Source organism: Zootoca vivipara, chromosome 12 (genome assembly GCF_963506605.1).
Source record: "Zootoca vivipara chromosome 12, rZooViv1.1, whole genome shotgun sequence".
NCBI classification, from domain to species: domain Eukaryota; kingdom Metazoa; phylum Chordata; class Lepidosauria; order Squamata; family Lacertidae; genus Zootoca; species Zootoca vivipara.
The window spans coordinates 36,013,322-36,039,767 of NC_083287.1; the positions used below are offsets into that span (position 1 = coordinate 36,013,322).

Here is a 26,446-nt window from a genome sequence, read left to right on the forward strand (position 1 = left end):
GTGGAAACCAATGGAGCTGATGAACTGTAGGGCAGTGCTCAGGACACAGTGACACTTAGATGATCTATTACCAAATTACTTACTTTTTCTTCCCAGAAGGAGTGGAAAGTGTTTTCCAAGCCTTTGTGATAGGAAGGGAGACAAAATTAGGCTTTCTGACCTGGAGGTATTATAACAAAGCAGGGGAGTTTTCACCTCTTGAATGGGGTTGAGCTTGACCCTTTCTGGCTACTGAATAGCTTCATTCCATCCAATTATTTTTTTTCTAGAGTTTATGTGAAATGTGAAGTCACATTCCTAAGGAATTAGTCTATATACTACACAAACTTGCACCATCCTTTGCTGCCTTAAGAGTAGCAAAGCCTTGAAAACTGAGGCAGGGCTGATTTTTCAACCTGTAAATGAAACTGCAAATGAACAGTGACAAATTGAAGTAGCTGACAGGGCACAAAAAGAACTTGTTCTTTTCCATTCCATACTGGCAGCAATGCCACCAAGTAATGTGCAATATAATAAAACTTCTGCTTTTTGAACTGTAAGGAACTTTGATCCAAGAGCCTCAGTGTCCTGAGATCAAGACATAGCCCAGTGTGCCATAGCACCATGGGCAATATAGTTTAGGCCCGAGAGAACATTTCCATTGTAGAAGAGAATTGGTGTGTATTGTGACTGACAGAGAATCTGAAGCCTGTGGATCTGCCAGGGCTGATATCATAGGAACCTTGCCAGTGCCTTCTTTTTTCTTGTACTTTATGTTTCAACTTAAGCCACCACCTCAGGAGAGGAATTATATATAACCTATGGCATATCCTGGTCCTGCGAATAAACTCTCAGGTTTAGATATTTCTTTCCATGATCTATGTAACTTCTTAGCCTCTTGTCTCATGCAACCCTGTAGTGATATTATTATTATTATTATTATTAAATATTTATTTGTTTATTTATTTATAAGATCCATATTTCTTCACCCCGGCCTGGAAGGAGGCACAGCTAGAACGGCTCTGGCTATTTTGGCTTCCACGGTCTTAGCTTCTTTTTGACCTATACAAAAGAAAAGCTTAGGGCTTGTGTTTGGGGCACACGATGCGATGTAAGGCACAGGAAAGCGGGTACTTCATCTCCTGGAAGTAAGTCATATTGAATTCAATGTGGCATACTTCTGAGCAGAAATTCATAAGATTATGTTGTTTTCTAAACAAAGTTTCATGAGCATTGGCAGAGTAGATTCCCATTAACCTTTTGTCTCATGTGGGGAAAACACCACACATTTGTCTTTTTGTCTGCCTTGTAACTTTCCATTGCAGTTTATTTTACATTTACATAGATATCTCCTGATAATTGCTCAATTATTGTGCCTAATTACTGCAAATGCCTTGTCTTCCTTGGGGTCTGTGCAATCAGAGCAGTAAACAAAGCAACAAAGTACAGAAAGCCGTGTTTCTCCAGGCAGCAGTGACAGGCTGATATGGTTCAGAAAGTTTGGCTATGCCAGCCTTTCCCAAACTGCTGCCTTCCCGATGCTTTGGACAAAACATCCACCAGCCCCGTCCAGCATGACTATGGTCAGGGATGATGGGGGTTGGAGTTCAACACATCTAGAGGGCATCAGACTGGGGAAGACTGAACTTAAGTAGTTTGACAGAAGCCATAGATAAAATAGATGCACATTTATAAATACACATGTAAATTTATGAACATATATGTGTCTTATTCCTGTCAGGATGAACAAGTAGTGCTGTGGAGAGCCAGTGCACCGACTAACAATGAGTGGGTGAAAGCAGAAATACAGATACCAACAGATCTTAAAAAAACCAAGGTAAGAGAAAAACAGTTAAGCATCCCCACTTTGAAAGTTGATCCCGGATCTAGAGGTGCTGCTGAATATATGGAGAATTCCAGGTTCTAGGATTTTTCTTCTATGAACTAATGCATGCTTGCAGCTGGAAGAATATATTTCATGTAAGAGAACAGGAAGCACCCTGCATGCAAAGTTCTTTGGTCTACAACTTCCTTTTCAAGCACCTCAAGCAGTGGTACAGCTAGCAGTGGTGGAGGAAGAGGGGTGTGGTAGGTGCGAGCCGCCCTGGGTGTCACCACTGGAGGCGGGAAGAGACAAAAATGCCAGGCAGCACTCACCGTAGGGACTGCAGCGCTTCCGAGACACAGTGGCTTGGGCCCGTCCAGGCTCTGCTCTCCCCAAACAGTCTGCCCGCTGCCTCCTCCCCAGCTGTAGGACGGCTGAGTGGGAGGAGGCAGGCAAACTTTGGAGGCCCCCTGAGCAGCTTCCTCCGCCCCTGACAGCCCAAGGGAGCCCCAAATGAGTACCAAGAGAGTGGCCTGTGGAGGAACAGCCAACAGGCCCCACATCAGCACTCAGGCTGGCATGGGCATGCACTGGGACTCATGCTGGTCTCCCTGCCATCTTTTCTTCTTCTTCTTCTTCTTCTTCTTCTTCTTCTTCTTCTTCTTCTTCTTCTTCTTCTTCTTCTTCAAAATAATAATAATAATAATAATAATAATAATAATAATAATAATAATATCCCCTGTTTTATAGCTGGGGTGGCTGTACATGGGTAGGTAATCATTATTTTCAATGAATATTAATTAGTACTATAATTTATTATAATAATACATTTAATTAATAGTGATGATAATAATAATAATAATAATAAATGTTTACCTGCCAAGATAATCCTTTTATACAGCAAAACAGTGCTTATTCCCAAGTCAATATGTTTAGCATCAGGGCAGCAGAAGCAAACCCCATTTCCACCCTGAAGTCTTGCTGATACGATGATGTAAGCAAATTTGAACTAAGAAACTAAATATGCTCAGTGTATTTCTAAAAACCGGGGGGTGGGTGGGTTGATAAACTTCATGGTTTTTTGCTTATCAGGAATCTAGAAGCGGTTGTTAAGCATGGAATGGCAAGAGGGGGAAAGGAAAAAATTGATGGTGTGTGCCACACAACTGCAGTAATACACAAGTCTGTCCAGAGGGGGGCCCATTGCAACCACTAAGTCCACATTCTAAAGTGATCTGCCTGTACCACTGACTCTCAAATTTCCACCACGTATTTGATGACTAGGCTGCAGGTTTCAGGAAAGAGGGAGGGAACAGAACATGCATAGGACCTGACAATCCAGTCCATATTACTGGCCACAGCTCACACCATAGCTGTCAAGTTCTCCCCCTTTTTAAAGGGAAATTCCCTTATGCTGAATAGGCTTCCTCGCGAGAAAAGGGAAAACTTGACAGCTATGCCTCACACAGAAGCCTGAATTCTGCCCATGGACCACTGAGGACCTTCTTAACATGCCAGGGACAAAACTGCTCCCCTGCAAGGAAGTAACTTTGTGTTGCAGTAAGCCTGTTACCATATCTAACTTAAAACTCTGCAGTCTTGTGTGCTTCTTAAATATGTTTTATTCCATCTTTTCTCCATTGAGCTCTGGTGTACATGACATAGATGATTATCCCCCTTTATTTCCTCTTGGCCCCCCGTGAGGCAGGTTTGGCCAAGAGATAGTGACAGGCCACTCAGTGAATTCCATGCTCAGTGGGGATTTGAATCCTGTTCTCTCTCTCCTGATTTAACACTCTAACCACCACGCTGGTCTGGCTCTCACTCCCAGAGCCTGCCAGGTATAGAAATCACCTGGAGTGTAACAAGAAGTGGGCCTGCCAGCAGCAGCTCCAATTTATTTCACCTTTAAATTCAGCCAGCCCGTTGCTGCTAGGTGAGTGAGCCATTGCTGTTGCAGGATTAAGCTTTCCATTAAAAGGGCAGAATGGAATTTCAGAAACTATGGGCACACCTGGCACTTAAAAACATGCTGCAGGAAAATTACCTCCTGGCAATTTCCTGTGTCAAATCAATTTCCAGCATAACAAAAACGGATTACTTTGTTTGTAATTCCTCACTTCCTTCCAACTTATTTTTTAATAGTACTTTTTACTAAGTACTGTATATAGTACAGTACAATGTTCCTTCCTACTTTTCATCCAGTTGTGAAATTCATGCCTTATTTGAATCCTAAAAGGAGAATTATCTACAAACAATATGGTTTTTTTGCATATATATATATATATATAGAGAGAGAGAGAGAGAGAGAGAGAGAAATTGATTCAGCAACTACATTAACTGAACTGCTTAGGAGATAGACTACTCTGTGCATTGTGGATATAGAGTTCAGGGAATAAAAGCAATGAAATATCTGATCCTGTCAAATACCATCCTTGATTCCTTTTCCTTTTCTTTTTTAAAGTGTTCCCACGCCTTCCTCAAAAGAGGTGCCAGTCTGCGACTCAGAGACACTGTCAGCTACTTTAAATATTCTATAAGAATGTTGGTTTGCAATATCATTTCCCCATTGGTCTCTCAATGTAGGGACAGAGGAGAAATTTGATTCCGTACACATTAAAAGCCAAATCTATCAAATTCACAGTTTTAAAAACAATATGCAAATAGAAACACATCTATCCTTCAAAATTTGCACTTTTCTGAATGTGGTAATACAAATTTCCAACCAAGCAGCATTTTTTTTAAAAATGCATAAATTAGAGGAAAGTGTGCATAAAAATGAAGGTGTTGGTGAAAGTAGCATACAAAAGTGCATTATATTAGGGGAAATTGCTTGCAGAAATGTGCACATTAGTCAGAACTACATATATGTAAAATGTGTTTATTAGGACAGACTCTTTTACTCCTAATGTGTTGTCCATGCCCAGCCTATCTTCTGTGGGTTGAACCAGAGCCTTGCAAGTGATGAGGGATGTCAAAGCTGACTGGTGAAGGCATGCCAGTGTGCACCAGTGCTGACTTCATTGTACTGGGCAGTGCAATGGGGCAGTCCTCAAAACCAACAATTTCAGTTGTGAGCCTTAAAAATAAAATAAAATCAGGAAGCAGCATTGGCTGAAAAGGGCAACCAACAATGCTTACCTATTTGGATAGCACTTGAGCTGGGATCTGCTCTGCAATTCACCTCAGTGCACTGTGACTTATTCTGGCCCTGTTGACACAATTATAACTAAGATTTAGGAAGGTAAAGTACCTTATTTCACGTCTGCAGGGGTTAAAGGCCTATAGGAAGGCTCTGACTCAATTGCAGCAGAGAAGCAAAATGGATTATATACTGATCTCTTGTGAGCTTTCCAAAGAAGGAGATTTTGTAAAGATAGGAAATCTGAGTACTTACCTCTCCATCCCTGCTAATGGCTTTGGTGTGTGTTAACTTGTCCTTTCTTTTTGCACCAGCTGTCATTCAGTTTGCTGTAATATTGAATATATTTCAACAGTTCATCATTTCAAAGGGCTCTTGAATTGATCCGCTTGTGTATATTACACAAGTGGAAATTATGTTAGAAAATGGAGTTATATGAGCCTGTTTGGCCTTTATGAAAGTGCAACCAAATCAATATATGCGTGTTTACCTGGAAGTTAGTCCCAGTGACTTCATGTGGATTTGTTCCTCATAAGCAGCCAACAATCTTAACAACTTTTAATAGAGCATTGATTGGAGCCCCTATGTGCATTATACACATGAATGGGCACCATATCCAGAAAGATGCTTCAGGGCTTCCCCTGGCCCTGAGATCATTCAGCTTCTTCTGGTTCAGTATCAATCCGGGCAATAGGCATGGATATCTGCAGGGAAACCCCTATATGGATAGACCTTTAGGTGTTTGGCTTTCAATGAGAACTAGAATTTTCCAGGACTGGGATTCCAGCCCATGTGGAAAGCATGCAAATATCCATGCCTAATACATACACATTAGACATGTGGCAAGGGGAAGCCAACAGACCACAGGAGCAGTCATACGGCCCGATAACCCCTTCATGTAATTCATGCATGAAGGCGGCTTAGATTTCACATAGAAAGAATTTATACCCAAGCCAATTGATTATCTGAAGCATAGGCTTGTTTCATACAAGCTATGGCATATACCACACACATCCCATATCATGTACATACACTTTTACCATTATTATGTAATGTTAGCACACTATCCTTTAATGGCTTGTGTGGATGCGCTGCTAGCATGCCCATGTTGCACAAAATTGGGCCTGTGAGCATAGAAAGTGCATTAAATGTGGTACATGAGTAATGACTTTATCTGTGGCTCATGTCCTATATTAATCAGGACAAATGTTAAAAGAGGTTGCATGAAACACTGAGCAGATACATTAACCATGTTAATGTACCTGTAAGGGTGACTCCCTACAGGGAGCCAGCCCCCATCATCCTGACGTCCACCTCATCAAGTACAGAGAGCACCAGTGGTTCTGAAGGAGCCAGAGGGGGAGGGAGAGACTCGGAGGAGGAGAGAAATCAGAGGGAGGAACAATGGGAAAGCTCGGGGGCGGAGGGATGCAGGCAGATGCTCAGGGATGTTGCAGAGTCAGGGCACTGACTGCTTAGGGAGGAAGCTGAAAGGGCATCACTCCTTCCAGCGCAAGAAGTAAGGAGAGCGCCGCAATGCAGGTCAAGGGGGCGGCGTTTTGGGGTGCCCAGACTACTTTGCTGGTGTAGGAACAGACGTTCTGATTCGGGATGAGAGGTCATGTTTTAAGCTGTCTCTACACTGTAAATAAATAGCACAATAAACGTCTTTGAAGACAAACTGGACTCAGGCAGAGTTACTCTAGAGTAGCCACGACGACCCTCTGACAATACCTCAGTCTTCATTTGTTCCTCTCTCCACTGAAATTGTTTGGTAAATATAAAATAGTAACCATTCTCGCAGCTTCTTTTAGAAGGAACAGTCGAAAGCAACATGAGCACCATCTGCCTGCATCACTTTCATTTTGTGGGAAACATGACATCAGAATTGCCAGAGATTTGTTCTTCTGAACGATTTGCTTGTGCCAATGGCCAATGGATTGACAGTAGTTTGGCCTGCGATTACCAGCTGGACTGTTTGGATGGAAGTGATGAAGATCCAGCAGCTTGTGGTAAGTTAAATCACCTGTTCCAAAGATGGTACAGTGCCAAAAGGACTAGTGAAAGCATTTACACTACAGACAGGAATATTAGAAACAAACTATAATTTAGCAATAACCAGAGTTTCCCTGAGTTTGAATATAACAGGAAACTGGTCATAGTTTAGTGTTACATTGGAATAAGACCAATGCATATTCAAGCCTAAACTAGTAAAGTGAATGCAAGAACATTTCAATGTTTTAGAACCACCATTAATTAGGAAGCTTATCCCCTACTTCAGTTTAAGATCTTTATATTAAATAAAGACTTGAAATTTATTTAGTTAAATTTATTGTTGCAGTTGGCAATAGATGTCTTAAAGTCTTCACATAAAGGTAAAGGTAAAGGTATCCCTGACCATTAGGTCCAGTTGCAGACGACTCTGGGGTTGCGGCACTCGTCTCGCTTTAATGGCCGAGGGAGCTGGCGTTTGTCCGCAGACAGATTCCAGGTCATGTGGCCAACCTGACTAAGCCGCTTCTGGCGAAACCAGAGCAGCGCACGGAAACGCTGTTTACCTTCCTGCCGGAGTGGTACCTATTTATCTACTTGCACTTCGTGCTTTTGAACTGCTAGGTTGGCAGGAGCTGGAACCGAGCAACGGGAGCTCACCCCATCGTGGGGATTCGAACCGCCGACCTTCTGATCAGCAAGCCCTAGGCTCAGTGGTTTAACCCACAGCACCACCCGCACTTAAAGTCTTCACATAGTTTTCGTTTTAAATAAACTTTTTGGATTTGAATGCAAAACCCCTTTATTAAGACAGATTAATTTAGATAATAATGCAGTAACATTTTTTATCAGTTTCCCATCCACCCCCTTGACTAAATTTGTGTTTGTTTTCAACAGCAAATTACACTCTGTGTGACTTTGAGTCTGACCTTTGTGAATGGAAGACACTGAACACAAAGGATGTACAGTGGAAGATAATGAAAGCACAAACTTCTGGGGATTCCCTCCTTCCTGGAACAGATCACACAACTAGCAGCAATAAGGGTGAGTTATGCTACAGCATTTTTCTGAGCTTTCAAGCACATTGTATGTATATATGTATGTATTAACTTTCAAATATGCAGTCTTGGGGACCAAGTTACTTTGTATTTCCAGTGGCTTAAACATAAACAGTATGCTTTTAAATGCATATATTGGTATAAAATGCACATATAAATATGCAGTTTCAGATGATGTTTTAAAAATTCAGATTAATAGAGGAATCAAACCGGACAGAATTATAGGTAAAAACCCGTGAAAGCAATGTGAACCAGACATAAGACACATTCACTCATCCCTACTGCTGCTGTCACTGACTAATTTGCCATTAGGCACTGCCCAATGTGCTAATTATTACCAGTTCTAAGGTTAGTTCTTGTTCACTGGGTAAAGGCAGACAACTATCTGGGTTGTGTAGAATGACAGCAGTCAACCCTAAATGCTTCTGAACCAGTGAGATTTAGGTCCACCTAATCACAGAACCATAGAATTGGAAAGGACTCTGGTATTCCATAATATTGGTCATTTTGGTATACCATTAATAGGTAAGATGTATATTTCTGTGGAAGCTCGCCAGCTGTTTTTTTTAGTAGAACATTACCATTGTCATCTAAAATGCTCTGTTCTAAAAAGTCTCAAAGATGTTATCTCCTACATAGTGCATATCTGTAGTGGCTCAAATCCAAAGGCTGATAGTTTGACAGTCCTGATTAGATCTTTAATTACTGTAAGCTCTCTCTCTCCGCCAGCACAAATAACAATGTCAAGCCTGTGGGCTTCTTGAGAAAAAATACAGCTTATGCTATGGGCTTCCATGATTTGTAAGACTGCTAACATGCTTTTAAAGTACTAGTCTGTGTTGGCAGGTTGATGAGAGAAACTGAATAACATACATAATAGATGGTTCAATGTGGTTGAGAACAGATAATGTCCAAGTTGAGATGATTATATCTCACTATAATAAACTGAGATATGAATAAGCTTTTTGCCCATGCATGCAGCCTCTTCACTCCTTCCTTTGCAGCATGAGCAATCAAACCAGGAAGCCCCTAATCAATCATAGTTCTCTGTTTAATTTGGACCAGGAGCTTCTAGAGCAAGCCACAATATCCAACCAACTTTAAACCATGGCTTAATCTTCTGGCTTGTTCTGAAGCTGATAACCTGGTTGGAATGAAATGGGAAACTACAATCAGTTAGAGCAGGGTGGTTCTTCCCAAAGCCGGGTAAACAAAACGCTGGGCTTTGGGAAGGAGGTGTGCAGGGCTCTCACAGGGTCCTAGAATTCCTTCCCAAAGCCTAGTTAGCGCTTTGGGGAGGAGGTGGGTGTGCTCTAGCACCCTGTCAGAGCCTCATGCCTCCTTACCAAAGCCTGGCACCTCGTCTTTTATAAATAAATAAATGATCATTTTTCATAGTGTTTTCCTTTTTATCACAGAGCATTTATTGTGTGTGTATGTGTGTGTGTGTGTGTGTGTGTGTGTGTGTATGTATACACACACACACATACAAACAAACAAACAAACAAACGGTATGCAGCTAATTCAATGTATATAGGTAATTCAGTGCATTGCTGCTGGCATCCATCTGTCTCAGGAGACAATGGAGGAGTGCACCGTCGGGTGTGAAGTCAAATTCTTGGAAGGTTGCAGTGCCTGCTGTGGTTGCAAAGACTGATACAGGAGATACATGTTTTGTTGCGGTTGGGGCAGATGAAGGCATCCTGTTGCACTGCTGCAGATGGAAACTCCGTGGTGCATACATGGCATCAGGGCTGGCTCTAGGGGTAGGCTGGGTGGCGCGGGGCACCAGGGCGTGGGGCTGGCAGGGGATGTCGCGCTGGAGCGATCTCCGCACCATGGCGCCCGGGCGCCCGACATGCTTCAGACGGCCTGTATGGCATACAAATCCTTTATCTGTGCAAATTATCATGTGGTGCTTCATTAAGGAAGAAAAGCAGAGCACAGGTTCCCATTTTTGGGCAACGGTTCCACCCAATTTCAATAACTTTAAATTATTCTTTTTAAAGACAATTTTCTATTAATGGCATGCATTAAATCTCTCAAACACATTCAAGACCAAGTAGGACTGGTCTCATGTAGCTTTAAATTTGCAGTTCTCTTACAAGTGAAATAATTAAACCAAAATAATGTGCAATGGTCTAGTCAATTTCAGCACCACATGGGACCAAGAGAAACAGTTGTAAATGAGGGGGAAAGGCATTTTCATTACAGCGAGTTTCATCCCTTCCTCCATCAGGCTTTCAAAGTTATCAAGCTACTATTGCTTGTTCAGGACTAGCGCTTCATTAGCGGTATATATGCACTAGTTGCAATGCAGAATTTGCTTTGTTTGCTCAATTTAATTGATCGTCTGTGCACCACATTAATTCCAAACATAGTTTACAACACTGTATAGGGCAATGGAAACATACTTTTGTCTTCCCAGATGAGACCTTATGTTCTAGCGCTGAAAACAAGCCTTGTGCTAATAGTGGGAGATGGGTGAAAAGGGAGCAGAGGGGTCTTCAGCATCAATCAGCATTTGAGCAATAAACGCCAGAGTGATCTCTTTGAGTAGTGCCAGTGGAAGAAGAGTATGGTAATTAATCCCTCCATGACTCAGCATGTAATGTCTCTTTAAAGGTAAAGGTAAAGGGACCCCTGACCATTAGGTCCAGTCGTGACCGACTCTGGGGTTGCGCGCTCATCTCGCATTATTGGCCGAGGGAGCCGGCGTATAGCTTCCAGGTCATGTGGCCAGCATGACAAAGCCGCTTCTGGCAGACCAGAGCAGCACATGGAAACGCCGTTTACCTTCCCGCTGTAGCGGTTCCTATTTATCTACTTGCATTTTGACGTGCTTTCGAACTGCTAGGTGGGCAGGAGCTGGGACCAAGCAATGGGAGCTCACCCCGTCACAGGGATTCGAACCGCCGACCTTCTGATCGGCAAGCCCTAGGCTCAGTGGTTTAACCACAGCGCCACCTGGGTCCCAATGTCTCTTTAGCTGGTTTCAAATCTAAGGGCCAAACTAGATGAGATATCCAGGGATCCATGTTTAGCTCTCATGCATTTTATTTAAAGTTAAAAAGCAGCCATACAGGACGGTGGTGGAGGGGATGGATAAAAGTCTGATAGGAACAGTGGTGCTGGAAAGGATGAGAGGGTTCATAGTCCAAGAGTCAGCCTGTGAAGTTTATTGAGAATTTGTAAAACTTACTATGATTGGGTACAAATATAATAATAAACAACAAGGAGAACTTAAGAACCTAAGAAGAACCCTGCTGGATCAGACCAAAGGCCCATTCTGCTCTTACAGTGGTCAACTAGATGTCTATGGGAAACGCAAGCAGAAACTGAATGCAGTGTTCTGTTGTTTCATACATGAGCCTTGAGTTTGTGTGCTGTCCCCTCCCCACTCCTGGTGTGGCCGTGAGGAAGAGATCTGAAATTTCAGCTTCCAATTTAATCTAACCTCAGTTAGCATTGTTTTTACCTCTAATCATTATTATGATTTGTTGAAACAAGGAAGCTTCATAAACTATTGTTTGAAGTTGGCCTGCTTCAGTAAACTATAGATAAGATCAGAAACGGGGAGGGGGGGTTTCAATTCAGCTTGCACTTTGTGAAATTATATCTGAAGCAAAAATCGGTTGTCCTGTTAAATTTGCACTTTTTCCAATTCTCCACTTGCAGTTCTCTAGCCAAGTGATGTGTATTAAAAATATGTATATTAAAGTGTTTGTAAAAATGCATTGTTGTTGTTGTTGTTTAGTCGTTTAGTCGTGTCCGACTCTTCGTGACCCCATGGACCATGGCACGCCAGGCACTCCTGTCTTCCACTGCCTCCCGCAGTTTGGTCAAACTCGTGTTCGTAGCTTCGAGAACACTGTCCAACCATCTTGTCCTCTGTCGTCCCCTTCTCCTAGTGCCCTCAATCTTTCCCAACATCAGGGTCTTTTCCAAGGATTCTTCTCTTCTCGTGAGGTGGCCAAAGTATTGGAGCCTCAGCTTCACGATCTGTCCTTCCAGGGAGCACTCAGGGCTGATTTCCTTAAGAATGGATAGGTTTGATCTTCTTGCAGTCCATGGGACTCTCAAGAGTCTCCTCCAGCACCATAATTCAAAAGCATCAATTCTTCGGCGATCAGCCTTCTTTATGGTCCAGCTCTCACTTCCATACATCACTACTGGGAAAACCATAGCTTTAAGTATACGGACCTTTGTCTGCAAGGTGATGTCTCTGCTTTTTAAGATGCTGTCTAGGTTTGTCATTGCTTTTCTCCCAAGAAGCAGACGTCTTTTAATTTCGTGACTGCTGTCACCACCTGCAGTGATCAAGGAGCCCAAGAAAGTAAAATCTCTCACTGCCTCCATTTCTTCCCCTTCTATTTGCCAGGAGGTGATGGGACCAGTGGCCATGATCTTGGTTTTTTTGATGTTGAGCTTCAGACCATATTTTGCGCTCTGCTCTTTCACCCTCATTAAAAGGTTCTTTAATTCCTCCTCGCTTTCTGCCATCAAGGTTGTGTCATCTGCATATCTGAGGTTGTTGATATTTCTTCCGGCAATCTTAATTCCGGCTTGGGATTCATCTAGTCCAGCCTTTCGCATGATGAATTCTGCATATAAGTTAAATAAGCAGGGAGACAATATACAACCTTGTCGTACTCCTTTCCCAATTTTGAACCAATCAGTTGTTCCATATCCAGTTCTAACTGTAGCTTCTTGTCCCACATAGAAATTTCTCAGGAGACAGATGAGGTGATCAGGCACTCCCATTTCTTTAAGAACTTGCCATAGTTTGCTGTGGTCGACACAGTCAAAGGCTTTTGCATAGTCAATGAAGCAGAAGTAGACGTTTTTCTGGAACTCTCTAGCTTTCTCCATAATCCAGCGCATGTTTGCAATTTGGTCTCTGGTTCCTCTGCCTCTTCGAAATCCAGCTTGCACTTCTGGGAGTTCTCGGTCCACATACTGCCTAAGCCTGCCTTGTAGAATTTTAAGCATGACCTTGCTAGCGTGTGAAATGAGCGCAATTGTGCGGTAGTTGGAGCATTCTTTGGCACTGCCCTTCTTTGGAATTGGGATGTAGACTGATCTTCTCCAATCCTCTGGCTATTGCTGAGTTTTCCAAACTTGCTGGCATATTGGGTGTAGCACCTTAACAGCATCATCTTTTAAAATTTTAAATAGTTCAGCTGGGATATCATCACTTCCACTGGCCTTGTTATTAGCAATGCTTTCTAAGGCCCATTTGACTTCACTCTCCAAGATGTCTGGCTCAAGGTCAGCAGCCACACTACCTGAGGTGTACAAGACCTCCATATCTTTCTGGTATAATTCCTGTGTGTATTCTTGCCACCTCTTCTTGATGTCTTCTGCTTCTGTTAGGTCCTTACCACTTTTGTCCTTGATTATGGTAATCTTTGTACGAAATGTTCCTTTCATATCTCCAATTTTCTTGAACAGATCTCTGGTTTTCCCCATTCTATTGTTTTCCTCTATTTCTTTGCATTGCTCATTTAAGAAGACCCTCTTGTCTCTCCTTGCTGTTTTTTGGAAATCTGCATTCAGTTTCCTGTATCTTTCCCTATCTCCCTTGCATTTTGCTTGCCTCCTCTCCTCCGCTATTTGTAAGGCCTCATTGGACAGCCATTTTGCTTTCTTGCATTTCCTTTTCCTTGGGATGGTTTTCGTTGCTGCCTCCTGTATAATGTTACGAGCCTCCATCCATAGTTCTTCAGGCACTCTGCCCACCAAATCTAAATCCTTAAACCTGTTCCTCACTTCCACTGTGTATTCATAAGGGATTTGATTCAGATTGTATCTTACTGGCCCAGTGGTTTTTCCTACTTTCTTCAGTTTAAGCTGGAATTTTGCTATAAGAAGCTGATGATCTGAGTTACAGTCAGCTCCAGGTCTTGTTTTTGCTGACTGTATAGAGCTTCTCCATCTTTGGCTGCAGAGAATATAATCAATCTGATTTCGATGCTGCCCATTTGGTGATATCCATGTGTAGAGTCGTCTCTTGTGTTGTTGGAAGAGAGTGTTTGTGATGACCAGCTTGTTCTCTTGACAGAACTCTATTAGCCTTTGCCCTGCTTCATTTTGAACTCCAAGGCCAAACTTACCAGTTGTTCCTTTTATCTCTTGATTCCCTACTTTAGCATTCCAATCCCCTGTAATGAGAAGAACATCCTTCTTTGGTGTCATTTCTAGAAGGTGTTGTAGGTCTTCATAGAATTGGTCAATTTCACTTTCTTCAGCACCGGTAGTTGGTGCATAAACTTGGATTACTGTGATGTTAAAAGGTCTGCCTTGGATTCGTATCGAGATCATTCTGTCATTTTTGAGATTGCATCCCATTACAGCTTTTGCCACTCTTTTGTTGACTATGAGGGCCACTCCATTTCTTCTACGGGATTCTTGCCCACAGTAGTAGATATGATAGTCATCCGAACTGAATTCGCCCATTCCCTTCCATTTTAGTTCACTGATGCCCAGGATGTCAATATTTATTCTTGTCATCTCATTTTTGACCACATCCAGCTTACCTCCATCCATGGTTCTTACATTCCAGGTTCCTATGCAATATTTTCCTTTACAGCATCGGACTTTCCTTTCGCTTCCAGGCATATCCGCAACTGAGCGTCCTTTCGACTTTGGCCCAGCCGCTTCATCAGCTCTGAATCTACTTGTACTTGTCCTCCGCTCTTCCTCAGTAGCATGTTGGACGCCTTCCGACCTGAGGGGCTCATCTTCCAGCGTCATAACTTTTATATGCCTGTTGTCTTTGTCCATGGAGTTTTCTTGGCAGGGATACTGGAGTGGCTTGCCAGTTCCTTCTCCAGGTGGATCACGTTTAGTCAAAACTCTCCACTATGACCTGTCCATCTTGGGTGGCCCTGCATGGCATAGCTCATAGCTTCTCTGAGTTATTCAAGCCCCTTCGCCACGACAAGGCATTGATCCATGAAGGGGCGAATGCATAGAATGGTGAAAATGCATAAAAATGCATAGAATGGTGAAAATGATATGCATAAAAACATTATACTGGGGGAAATTGGTTTGCGTGTGTGTGCATTAGGCAAAATTCTATACAAAAATGCATGTACTTGGAGAAATTCACACAGAAATGCTGATGAATTTTCACAGGTTCTTAAAACAAAATACAACCTGCTGTGGCAGTTTCGCCAATACCCAGATAAGAGTAACCAGTTTGTCCACATTCAGACATAATACTTAACTGTTGTTCATTAAAAATGGAAGCAAAAACTTCTGATATTCCATGCCAGAGGAGAGGGGAGGATGAAGTGCACAAGCCAGAAACACACATAGGCTTGTATGCATAGGACATAATTTATTATTAGGTCTGAATAAGACCATACCAACAAGGCTTGAAGAAGAATGTCCCCAAGAAGTGCATTAAAGGCATGCTCATGTCATTTATGTTTTCAGGCAATGAATGTTCCTAACAACCTCCCTATTTTATATTTCAGGAACCTTTATTTATGTGACTGGCTCACCGGAGGCAAACACTAAGCCTATCATTTCTCGCCTCAGCAGCCCAGTCTTTACAAAACTCTCCAGCAATGCTCTATATTGCCAGGTAACTTTGTGATATTTCCTTGCCATCCTTTGCATAAGCAGTTTTTGTCTTCCTGTTTAGCCAACCGAATTAGACCATATGTTGCTTTTAGCCCAGGGTTGGGAAACATATAGGCCTCCATAGTTCTAGTTACAGGTAGGTAGCCGTGTTGGTCTGAGTCGAAACAAAATAAAAAAAATCCTTCAGTAGCACCTTAAAGACCAACAAAGTTTTTATTTTGGTATGAGCTTTCGTGTGCATGCACACTTGGTATCTGACGAAGTGTGCATGCACACGAAAGCTCATACCAAAATAAAAACTTTGTTGGTCTTTAAGGTGCTACTGAAGGATTTTTTTTATTATGTAGGCCTCCAGATGATGTTAGATTACAAGTCCCTTTATCCCCAGCCTGCATGGTCAACGGTCAGGGATAGGAATTTATACACCAACAACACCTGGAGGGCCAAGCCCAGCCCTAGCCCAATCCACCCCAACAGCAGCCTACAAGATGCCTTTGGGGAGGGTCAACACCAAACCTCAAGGGGTCTTTGGCATGGTATAACAAATGCCCTCACTCCATTGCCAATGTCCCTGTCCTTGCTGACACTGGCACCCACCCCACCACTGGAGAGCCCCTTGTGTCCCCCATCTTTCTCTTTGCAGCAGCAGCAGCATTGCTACTGCCCTTTTCCCTGTATTTCCCCCTCTGCCAGCTCTTGACTCTGAGAAAAGGCCAAATAAAGGTTCTTCTTCAGAACCAGGCATTCTGAGTGAGATGGACAGGAGAATGCCTGTGCTGTAACCTCAAGGTTTCTAAGTATTTGACAATAACAGATTAAAAGCCCAGTCAGGTTTTTTTTTTGGGGGGGGGAGAGACTGGAGGATGCTTGCAGGTCAGTTACATTAGATTTGTGATTAAAGAGTACATAGAAAGATACTTTGCATTCATAGTTGATTGTTATGTGATCTATTGAAGGGATTCATAATTTCATTTTAAAAATCCTTCCAACAGATGAGATTTTGGTATCAGTTGTCCCAGGATGCCCAGCTGAGTGTCTTTCTTCGAACTCCTGTTGATGGGGATTTGCAAAGCTTACATAACTCAAAGCCTTTCAAGAGCACAATGCAGTGGGCAAAAGCAAATGTCCTTTTAAAAAATATCACTGGCGATGAAATTATAGGACCTTTTCAGGTAAGCCCCTTACCTGCACCAAGGTGCAAGTGTACTCAAGTAGTTATTTGCTGTTGGTATTCCTCATTGCAAAATAACTTTAAAACTTTAACAATAACAATGTAGTTGGCTGGATCCGGATTAAGTCAGTTGTCCTAGTGGAAATAATTTGAAATTACTGTAAATCATAACTAATCTGTTCCATTGATCTAAGTAGGACTTAAATTCAACTAGCTTGATATGGATCCAACCCAATAATTTACTTCAGCTGAAATTAAAAATAAAGGAGAATGCTGCTAAATAGTATGGCACGTGTTAATAGGTATCTAAGATTGGTTTAGAAACAATTGCAGAATATTCAGAATTTTGCATTTCTAGAGATCATATTTATTCTAGTAGATAGTGTTATGGTAAGTAGCATTTAGAGAAGGACTTGCCAATTTCTCAGGAGCCATTATGATTTCTATACACTCATTCAGAGGCCAAACCCTTTTACAGCTAGTCAGACTCAGTAGGACAGTAGGAGGAAGAGCTTTCCAATGGTGTTGATATTCAGTTATATAAAAATTTTTAAATGATGTGACATTAAAATGTGGAATATCTTTTCTTACAAGGTTTGAAAAATATTTTATTTTTGGTATGAGTAAGACTTTCCACATACTTTGACTGAAATTTGGTAGGGCTGCCAGAGGCTAGATCAGGTTCATAGCAGGAGTAGGATCATCCTGATGTTGCTGGACTACACCTCCAATCATCCCTGACCCTTCTGGATGTGGCTAATGGGAACTGGAGTCCAACAGGAGGACCATGGGTTCCCCATTCTAGTCTATGCAAAACTGATCCTTTCAGCCACATTAATCATGCACAGCCTTTTTAGTAACTTCTTTTATGTTGTTCCACTTGCAGTGTTGTCACCATTTTTTGGTCCTGCAATATCCCAGTACCTGGCAAATATGATGTTATGTCTAAACTAACAACATAAGTAGGAATAGGCAAGCTCCCAACATCTCAATTCAGACTCGGCTGAATTGGACTTGTTCGACTTAAAAAATAAATAAATCAAATCTTGGGAAGGCCTGGTGAATTCTAGATGCTTTCTTCCCTGGTTGGACTCCGCTGCTGTGTACCTTCCCTACCTTCAGTTTTCCTCTGTCGCCTTGCAACTTCCTCCCTTTCCCTATCAGTGTGCAAAGGTGGGCATAAATGGCAGCTCTGTTGCCTAGGTTACCAGAGCCTTACCAATAGGACGTTTTTGAAGCCAAGATTGATTGAATTGTACTTGGCTAGGGCTTCTTACTCAAAGGCTTTTCCCACTCAGCCACTCCTTAGCTGCATTCCTTTGTGCAGGTTAGTTTTTTTCCTAGTCTGAGGAGCAGAGAGTTGAGCAGCGTAGGAGAGCAGGTGACAATGCAGGCCTTTAGCCTTCCCACTCCTATCTAGGGGGTGTTACACCCTGTTGTCAGTGCCCTAAGTTGCCATACATGTGTGTTAATAACTTGGCAGCTTTCCCACCAGTGACAATTATGGTATTGTCATTGACGGGCAATGTTTCTCTAGCCAAATTCTTTAAATGACATATGAATTCCTCAGAACACATCACTGCCGTTCCTCCCTTCCACTCCAACTCTCTGTGATTCTAATGTGGAGCCTTGTTGTTGTTGTTGTTGTTTAGTCGTTTAGTCGTGTCCGACTCTTCGTGACCCCATGGACCAGAGCACGCCAGGCACTCCTGTCTTCCACTGCCTCCCGTAGTTTGGTCAAACTCATGTTCGTAGCTTCGAGAACACTGTCCAACCATCTTGTCCTCTGTCGTCCCCTTCTCCTAGTGCCCTCAATCTTTCCCAACATCAGGGTCTTTTCCAAGGATTCTTCTCTTCTCATGAGGTGGCCAAAGTATTGGAGCCTCAGCTTCACGATCTGTCCTTCCAGGGAGCACTCAGGGCTGATTTCCTTAAGAATGGATAGGTTTGATCTTCTAGCAGTCCATGGGACTCTCAAGAGTCTCCTCCAGCACCATAATTCAAAAGCATCAATTCTTCGGCGATCAGCCTTCTTTATGGTCCAGCTCTCACTTCCATACATCACTACTGGGAAAACCATAGCTTTAACTATACGGACCTTTGTCGGCAAGGTGATGTCTCTGCTTTTTAAGATGCTGTCTAGGTTTGTCATTGCTTTTCTCCCAAGAAGCAGGCGTCTTTTAATTTCGTGACTGCTGTCACCATCTGCAGTGATCAAGGAGCCCAAGAAAGTAAAATCTCTCACTGCCTCCATTTCTTCCCCTTCTATTTGCCAGGAGGTGATGGGACCAGTGGCCATGATCTTGGTTTTTTTGATGTTGAGCTTCAGACCATATTTTGCGCTCTCCTCTTTCACCCTCATTAAAAGGTTCTTTAATTCCTCCTCACTTTCTGCCATCAAGGTTGTGTCATCTGCATATCTGAGGTTGTTGATATTTCTTCCGGCAATCTTAATTCCGGCTTGGGATTCATCTAGTCCAGCCTTTCGCATGATGAATTCTGCATATAAGTTAAATAAGCAGGGGGACAATATACATAATTTAGAACCCTTCAAAACTCTTCAGACGTTCATGTCCAGATATTGGTGCTTTTCTTTTTTTTAAACAACAACAGCAGCATCCATCAACACACCAGGAGTGGGGAGGGGACAGCACACAAACTCAAGGCTCATGTATGAAACAACAGAACACTGCATTCAGTTTCTGCTTGCGTTTCCCATAGACATCTAGTTGACCACTGTAAGAGCAGAATGTTTTTTGTGTACATTCTGGGGTGAAATCTAGATACATACAAAAAAACACTGTGAAAATGTTTTTTTTTTAAAAAAGTTTTAAAATATATATTGAATTTGCCATTAGCTCACAATCATCATCTAGTGTCACATTTGTATAATGTACTTAAAACACACTCAAAATGTTATATTTGCAGCTGTATAGCTGAGTCCCAAGTATAGGTTTTTGTACAAGTACCTATGTTTAGAGGATGCCTTAGAATCATGCATGTCAGAGTTTACATTTATTCAATGGCCAATGACAGATACTCAAGTATACCCTAAGAAGGGTGGGGCAAGCTTTGTTTGCCTCCATGCTGCCTTACATGCATGTCCAGTTGGTGCATATGCACATACAGTTATGTACATAAAGACTCAAATCACATATTTAATCTCTAGACTGTATATTGGAGGTCTTGGACCTCACGATTTGAGCCTGTGTACAAGGGTTTGTACATGAGTATTCCCCAATTAGACATAAGGGCCCTATGTGAATAGCTAGCGGTATTCAAAACAGTGAAGGAATATCAAGTAGGGAGTCTCTCAGTTCTCACCTCATGCAGGAGAATAATTTACAGAAGTATAATCGATGTAGTCCAATGAATCACATTATTCTGTGATTCAGTATGTGCAGAATTTGGCATGTGGTACAGAATCTGCTGACTGTCATGGAATCTGCAGAATCTAAGCTATGGATTTGTAAAGCCACCGAGCATTGATGGCCCACAAGATCAGGACAATTTTGCAAGCCTTTTTCCTGAGCACACAGCAACAAACATTGAATTGAACCCCCACTACTTCTGCAGACTGAAGAATGTATCGAATACATTAGCTGAAGGGAAATAAGAAGTATTGCTAGGCAGGAAAGGATTGGGGGTTATAGCCAACTAAAGTTTACTCATTGGGTGAAATTCAACTATGTTTTATTCAATGTAAACCTACTGGAATTAATGTGATTAAGAAAGTCATGCCCACTTATTTCAGTTGGTCTACTCTGAGTAGTACTAACATTGGAATCAAGCCATAGGAGGTTGCCTTGTGCCAAGTCAGATTTTTGTCCATCTAGTCTAGTACTGTTTTCTCTGACTGGGAGCTGATCTCCAGGGTCTCAAGCAGAGATCTTTTCTACCTCCTGCTACCTGATCCATTTATCTGGAAATACGAGGAATTCAGCCTTGGAACTTTTTACATACAAAGTATATGCTCTACCCCTGAGCCAAAAATATGGCAAATGTGTTCTGTAGATAATACTTAAGTTTTAGCCACTGTTTTTTTCTTGCAAGAAAATGTAACTGTGTTTTTTTAAGGGGCAACAATGTGGGAAACCTCTGATTCCTCATCTCTTTATTGTCCACCTGGATTGTTGGCATGTAAGAATGGAGACTGTATTACTTCTGACAAGTTTTGTGATTTTTGTGAAGTTTCCTGATTGCCCAGATGGCAGTGACGAAGCCCTGTGCTGTAAGTGAAAACACATTGATCTGTAATTCATGCTTAAAGATCTTTAAATGTGCATGTCAATAGCCTTATGGCTATTCCATTAGGAGGATCAGTTAATTAAGACAAACCACACAGAAGGTGAAGCACTTTCACCCAGTGTCTTTATTGATGTCTTTGTGTACAGTTGTGGCTACTTCTCAGATTAAAACCAAAATTGAAAATGACTTGTCAGAATAACAGAACCTCAGAAAGTGATATTTAGAGCTTCACTTTTCAAAGGAGGAATTCAGCTTTACTTTCAGCTTTGCTTTCTTAAAACAGTCTCCTCTCTCTTCTTAATACAGACACTCACAGTAGGGATCTATAGAGTTCTAACTGATTTGATAAGGATGATTCACACATGTCTGGCATGTGGAAACAGGAGCAAAGCTGGAGCTAGTGAACACGCCTTTTCAAAGCTAAATAATACTCTAGATGAGGCTTCCTCAACCTTGGCCCTCCAGATGTTTTTGGCCTACAGCTCCCATGATCCCTAGCTAGCAGGACCAGTGGTCAGGGATGATGGGAATTGTAGTCTCAAAACATCTGGAGGGCCGAGGTTGAGGAAGCTTGCTCCAGATCATGCATGGGCTTTCTTTGATCCCTTGGCCCACCAATTTGTTTATAAGTGTACAAGTTGTGCAAACTCTGTTTTGTTCACAGAACCAGATGCTCTTAGGTCTCCCTTCCCTGTGCAATCCCTTGCACTTCCCAATAACTGCCTTGGAAGGTTGAGGAACCTGCCAGAACAGCCTAGGAAGTGGTGTGGTGGTTGCAGGAGAGCATCAGAACAGCACTTTCTAATTAGGCACCTTCCAATTCACCTGCCCTTCCAACTGCATCTTGTCCTTCTGTATACACTGGTTGCTAACCTGTAAGATAAATTGATGCAGACTGAAATAAATATCTATATTCCAGCTGCTAAATGTGACTTTGAAACAGACAGCTGTGGCTGGATGGAAACAGCCAGGGGTGATGCATTTGATTGGGTAAGGAGCTCCAGAAGCAGTCTACCCCCTGCTTTCCAGAAGCAAGCTCCAGCACAGGACCACACCTATAACCAACCTGCAGGTAAGGTCTTACTCATGGCCAGCTTCAGGTGTGACTGGGATCTCAGCACAATATTCTTTGGTGGCTCCTATCCTATATCAGGGGGTTTCTCTGGGATGTTTTCCTGATGGTTATGGTGAGCAGCAGCATCTGCACTCCAATTATCAGGGGATGACTAAGTCTTGGAGCCACCACCATTTTAATTTCCCACAATACAGTATTGGGGGCATTCTAGGGATGAAAATGGCGGTGACTCCTAGACCCAGCCACCTGGCACTTATTGGCAAACCAGGAAAAAAAAGCATTATTTTAAAAGTAAATACAGGACATGTGGCTAAGGTTGCTACATAGTCATGCCAGGGATGATCTCAATTAATCTAAGTAGGAAAACCATCCATAGGTGCAATTTTATGCCAGAAAACTTTTCAAGGGATATGTATGGCTTTTTTTCTTTATTATGTTTTTAGATATGTTGTAAGCCACCAAGAGTTGCTGTGAAAACGCAGTCAGATGGGCGGGATATAAATAATAAAATTATTATTAATAATAATTATTATATGTAAGGTAAAGGTAAAGGGACCCCTGACCATTAGGTCCAGTCGTGACCGACTCTGGGGTTGCGGCGCTCATCTTGCGTTATTGGCCAAGGGAGCCGGCATAGACCTTCTGGGTCATGTGGCCAGCATGACAAAGCTGCTTCTGGCGAACCAGAGCAGCGCACGGAAATACCGTTTACCTTCCCGCTTGGAGCGGTACCTATTTATCTACTTGCACTTTGACGTGCTTTCGAACTGCTAGGTTGGCAGGAGCTGGGACCGAACAACGGGAGCTCACCCCGTCGTGGGGATTTGAACTGCCAACTTTCTGATCGGCAAGCCCTAGGCTCTGTGGTTTAACCCACAGCGCCACACGCGTATATGTACTTAGTTTCATTTTGCTCTTTTTAACAGGCCACTTTATGTTCATTCTAAGAAACAGCAGCAGCATCTCACAGACTGCACAGCTCCAAAGCCCAAAATTCAGCCAGGCTGGATCAGGTTGCACAATGACCTTCTGGTATGAATGAAGTTTGATTTTTGTGTTTAGGGAAAGACACGGCTGCCTTTGAAATGAAAAAGAGGATAGTGTTTGTCATTGTATGTGCTTTGTTCTACAATATGTGCAATGCATTTTTAGTATTTGTTTTGAAAGTAAAAGGTGAAGGGAACCCTGACCATTAGGTCCAGTCGTGACCGACTCTGGGGTTGCGACGCTCATCTCACATTATTGGCTGAGGGAGCCGGCGTACAGCTTCCAGGTCATGTGGCCAGCATGTCAAAGCCGCTTCTGGCAAACCAGAGCAGCGCACAGAAACGCCGTTTACCTTCTCGCTGTAGCGATACTTATTTATCTACTTGCACTTTGACGTGCTTTTGAACTGCTAGGTTGGAGGAGCTGGGACCGAGCAAAGGGAGCTCACCCTGTCACGGGGATTCGAACCGCTGACCTTCTGATCGGCCAGCCCTAGGCTCCATTGTTTAACCCACAGCGCTGTAGACTTGGTTAAATTCACTACCCAAGAAAAACATTAAACCCTTTGAACACATTTAGAGCTTCTACGTCTGACTATTTGGTATATTCTGATTATGGCCCATTTATACTAGTGTAACTCCTGGTTTATTACAATGATTCTATTACATTGATATAGCGCCAAGTCTTGCACCACTGCTCTGACATAATCATTGATTTCAAACTATTCAAAGTATTTCATGTGGTAGTGTACTAAATTCTAGGCTGGATCTACACTGAACTGTTTAACGTTATTAGAACAATATTAGATATATTGTTCTAAAATGTTACAGGACATACTTTTAAAGTAAAGCTTTTCTTACCTCTATCAAAACACTGTCTCCCTACTACTAGTTGCTGGTTGCTCTGTAGCACCCTCTGGTGTCACATTTTAATAAGGCATTATGAATGTTAAAAGTAGAACGTCATGTGGCCATAAGGTTATCAAAACCATTCATTAACCCTTAACATTAAAAATCATGAGTGTAGATCCGCCCCTAGACTCAATTGAATTAAAATCATTTAATTAATATTTTGTGCTATTTAAACAACAGCATCTCTATTATTTTGTGAATTCTAATTTTATTTTGGACTTCAGTCAGAAACCATTTCCTATTTCTTTCCGACTGGATTGTTTAAAGTTATTGGGACTAATTTTTCTGTTTTGTTCTTTCTGGCTTCAGCCTTCCAGCAGTCCTTCTTAAAGGAAATAGAAAGAGGATCATACCAGGGTGATTAACAATTAAACACGAACTCACTGACAGTTTTCTAGTTTTTGTATCCTTGAAAATGCCTTAGCCATTTCTGTCTCTGTGAGCCCATGACATTTTAAATTCCCTCCAAATATCCAAAGTTCTCTCAAATTCAAAGTGTTTAAATGATTAAAAATCTGAAGCCTGATTAAGAGGAGATAAGCCAGTGTTCCTGATCTTACGCACTTTAAATAGCACCAATTGGTTAGACTCATTTCAGCTATAATTCTGCTTAGTATTAATGAATTATACAGATACTGCATTTGTTTTTTGTAGGTAAATCTCTTTATATGCAATATTAGTATTAGAAGGGTCAAAAAAGGCCAACAATAATTGTAAGGAAAGACAGTCTATCCTCTGTGTGCTTCTCACATGATTAATCTGCGTCAATTCAAGTAACAACTTGGTGCCTCAAGCAAAGCATAGGCACACTACAAAAAAAATGTGTTTGAGAGCAAATTTGGTCTCACTGTGTGTATTTGTTCAGTGTGTTGATGGTGTTCATCCCTAACTTTTAGACTCCCTTCTCAGGTATTACAACTATGGACTATCAGTTGGAGCAGCAGAAATGCAATTGCTTGTTGATGGACAAAAAGATCCTACAGCCCTTTGGAGGATATATTACAATCAAGGAGATCAGTGGTTAAAGGGTTTCATTCAACTTGGCCGCCTTCCACACCCATTTCAATTATCTCTAGATAAAGTCAGCCTTGGATTTTATGACGGTGTCTCAGCAATTGATGATATAACATTTGAGAACTGTGCAATGCCACCTCCAGCATTAAACTGTGAAGGCCCTGATCATTTCTGGTGCCAAAACTCAAAGGCTTGCATCGACAGTTTGTTATTGTGTGATCTTGTTGATGACTGTGGAGATGGGTCTGATGAAGACAAATGCGGTAAGACATTGAAACATTCCCCCTTAAATTGCAATGGTCAACTTCAAGCACTGAGTAAATCTTGTGCCTGCCTCTCAGGCAATATCACAGTTCTGTTCACTTCAATAGACCTAGCACACTGAGTACTTAGAAGAGGGAAGGATTGTACCCATAAAGAAACCAAGGTCTGTGGAAACTGAATTTTAGAAAATGCAGTCCTTTGCTCACTTTGGATTAAGATTTGCTGATTTCCTACAAACTTTTAAATGGTGCCTCATTCTTAGCATAGTGCTAAGAATAAGTAGGAAATCAGTTGAATCTTCTGCATGAGAAGCATAACAATTTAACACAGCCCATTAGTTTACACTAACTAAAGGAAGTTAGTTTTCATTCGTCATTAAAAGTGTCCAAAAATAGATATATATGACAGTATTGCTTGAGCAAAAGTGGCCTCACCAAATTTGCTGCCTGCATTCACAGGTGGCTACTTCTGGGAGATGGGATCTATACAAGGTCAAGAGTGGGAGTGGGGGGGGGGCTTACTGTTAGCAAGGGTGACAGCAGCCCTTTTCAAAACAACAAAGGTCTGTTTTTGAAGCTCTGCTGTCATGGATGCGAGTAGAGCTCCTCTCAGCAGCTGACAACTGGCAGCCACCATTTTCTTCTGTGCAGAATGCCCCACATATAGTATTGACCTGTGGTGTTCTGGGGGGCAGGGATGTGGCATCTTTCTGCCATTTAAAAATCAAAGGCATATACATTCACTGGTTTCAGCAACTGAGCTGCAGTGCGACTTTGAACTTGGCCTCTGCAACTGGGAACAAGATGTGGATGATGACTTCGACTGGACCAGAAACCAAGGGCCAACCTCCACTTTTAACACTGGGCCAATGAAGGATCACACTTTGGGCACAGCCAAAGGGCATTATCTTTACATTGAGTCTTCAGAGCCACAGATGTTCCAAAACCAAGCGGCTTTGCTAAGCCCAGTCTTTAACTCTACCTTTGCACATGGAAAGAAAAGCTGCATTTTTCGCTTCTATTATCATATGTTTGGAAAGCACATTTACAGGCTGGCAGTTTCCCAGAGAACTGTGAGCAATACAAGGGGACAGCTGCTGTGGCAAACATTTGGCGATCAAGGCAACAGATGGATAAAGAAAGTGCTCTACGTTGAGAGTTCAGAGCCATTTCAGGTATGCTTGCTTA

At 42.2% G+C, this 26,446-nt stretch overlaps 1 protein-coding gene across 9 annotated transcripts in view; it reads left to right on the forward strand.

Annotated features, from left to right (window-relative positions):
- The window catches only part of MALRD1 (MAM and LDL receptor class A domain containing 1), a 258,550-nt gene that overhangs the window by 41,726 nt on the left and 190,378 nt on the right, over window positions 1-26,446 (forward strand). For 8 of the 9 annotated variants that reach the window (XR_009558403.1, XM_060280800.1, XM_060280803.1 and 5 more), the window contains 2 exons: window positions 24,878-25,258; window positions 26,012-26,433. Coding sequence is in view for 8 of the 9 variants with exons in the window: in XM_060280800.1 (XP_060136783.1) it covers window positions 24,878-25,258; window positions 26,012-26,433 (803 nt within the window). In the remaining variant the exon portion in view is untranslated. The remainder of the gene's footprint in view (window positions 1-24,877; window positions 25,259-26,011; window positions 26,434-26,446) is intronic. The other variant, XM_060280806.1, reaches the window with a different exon arrangement.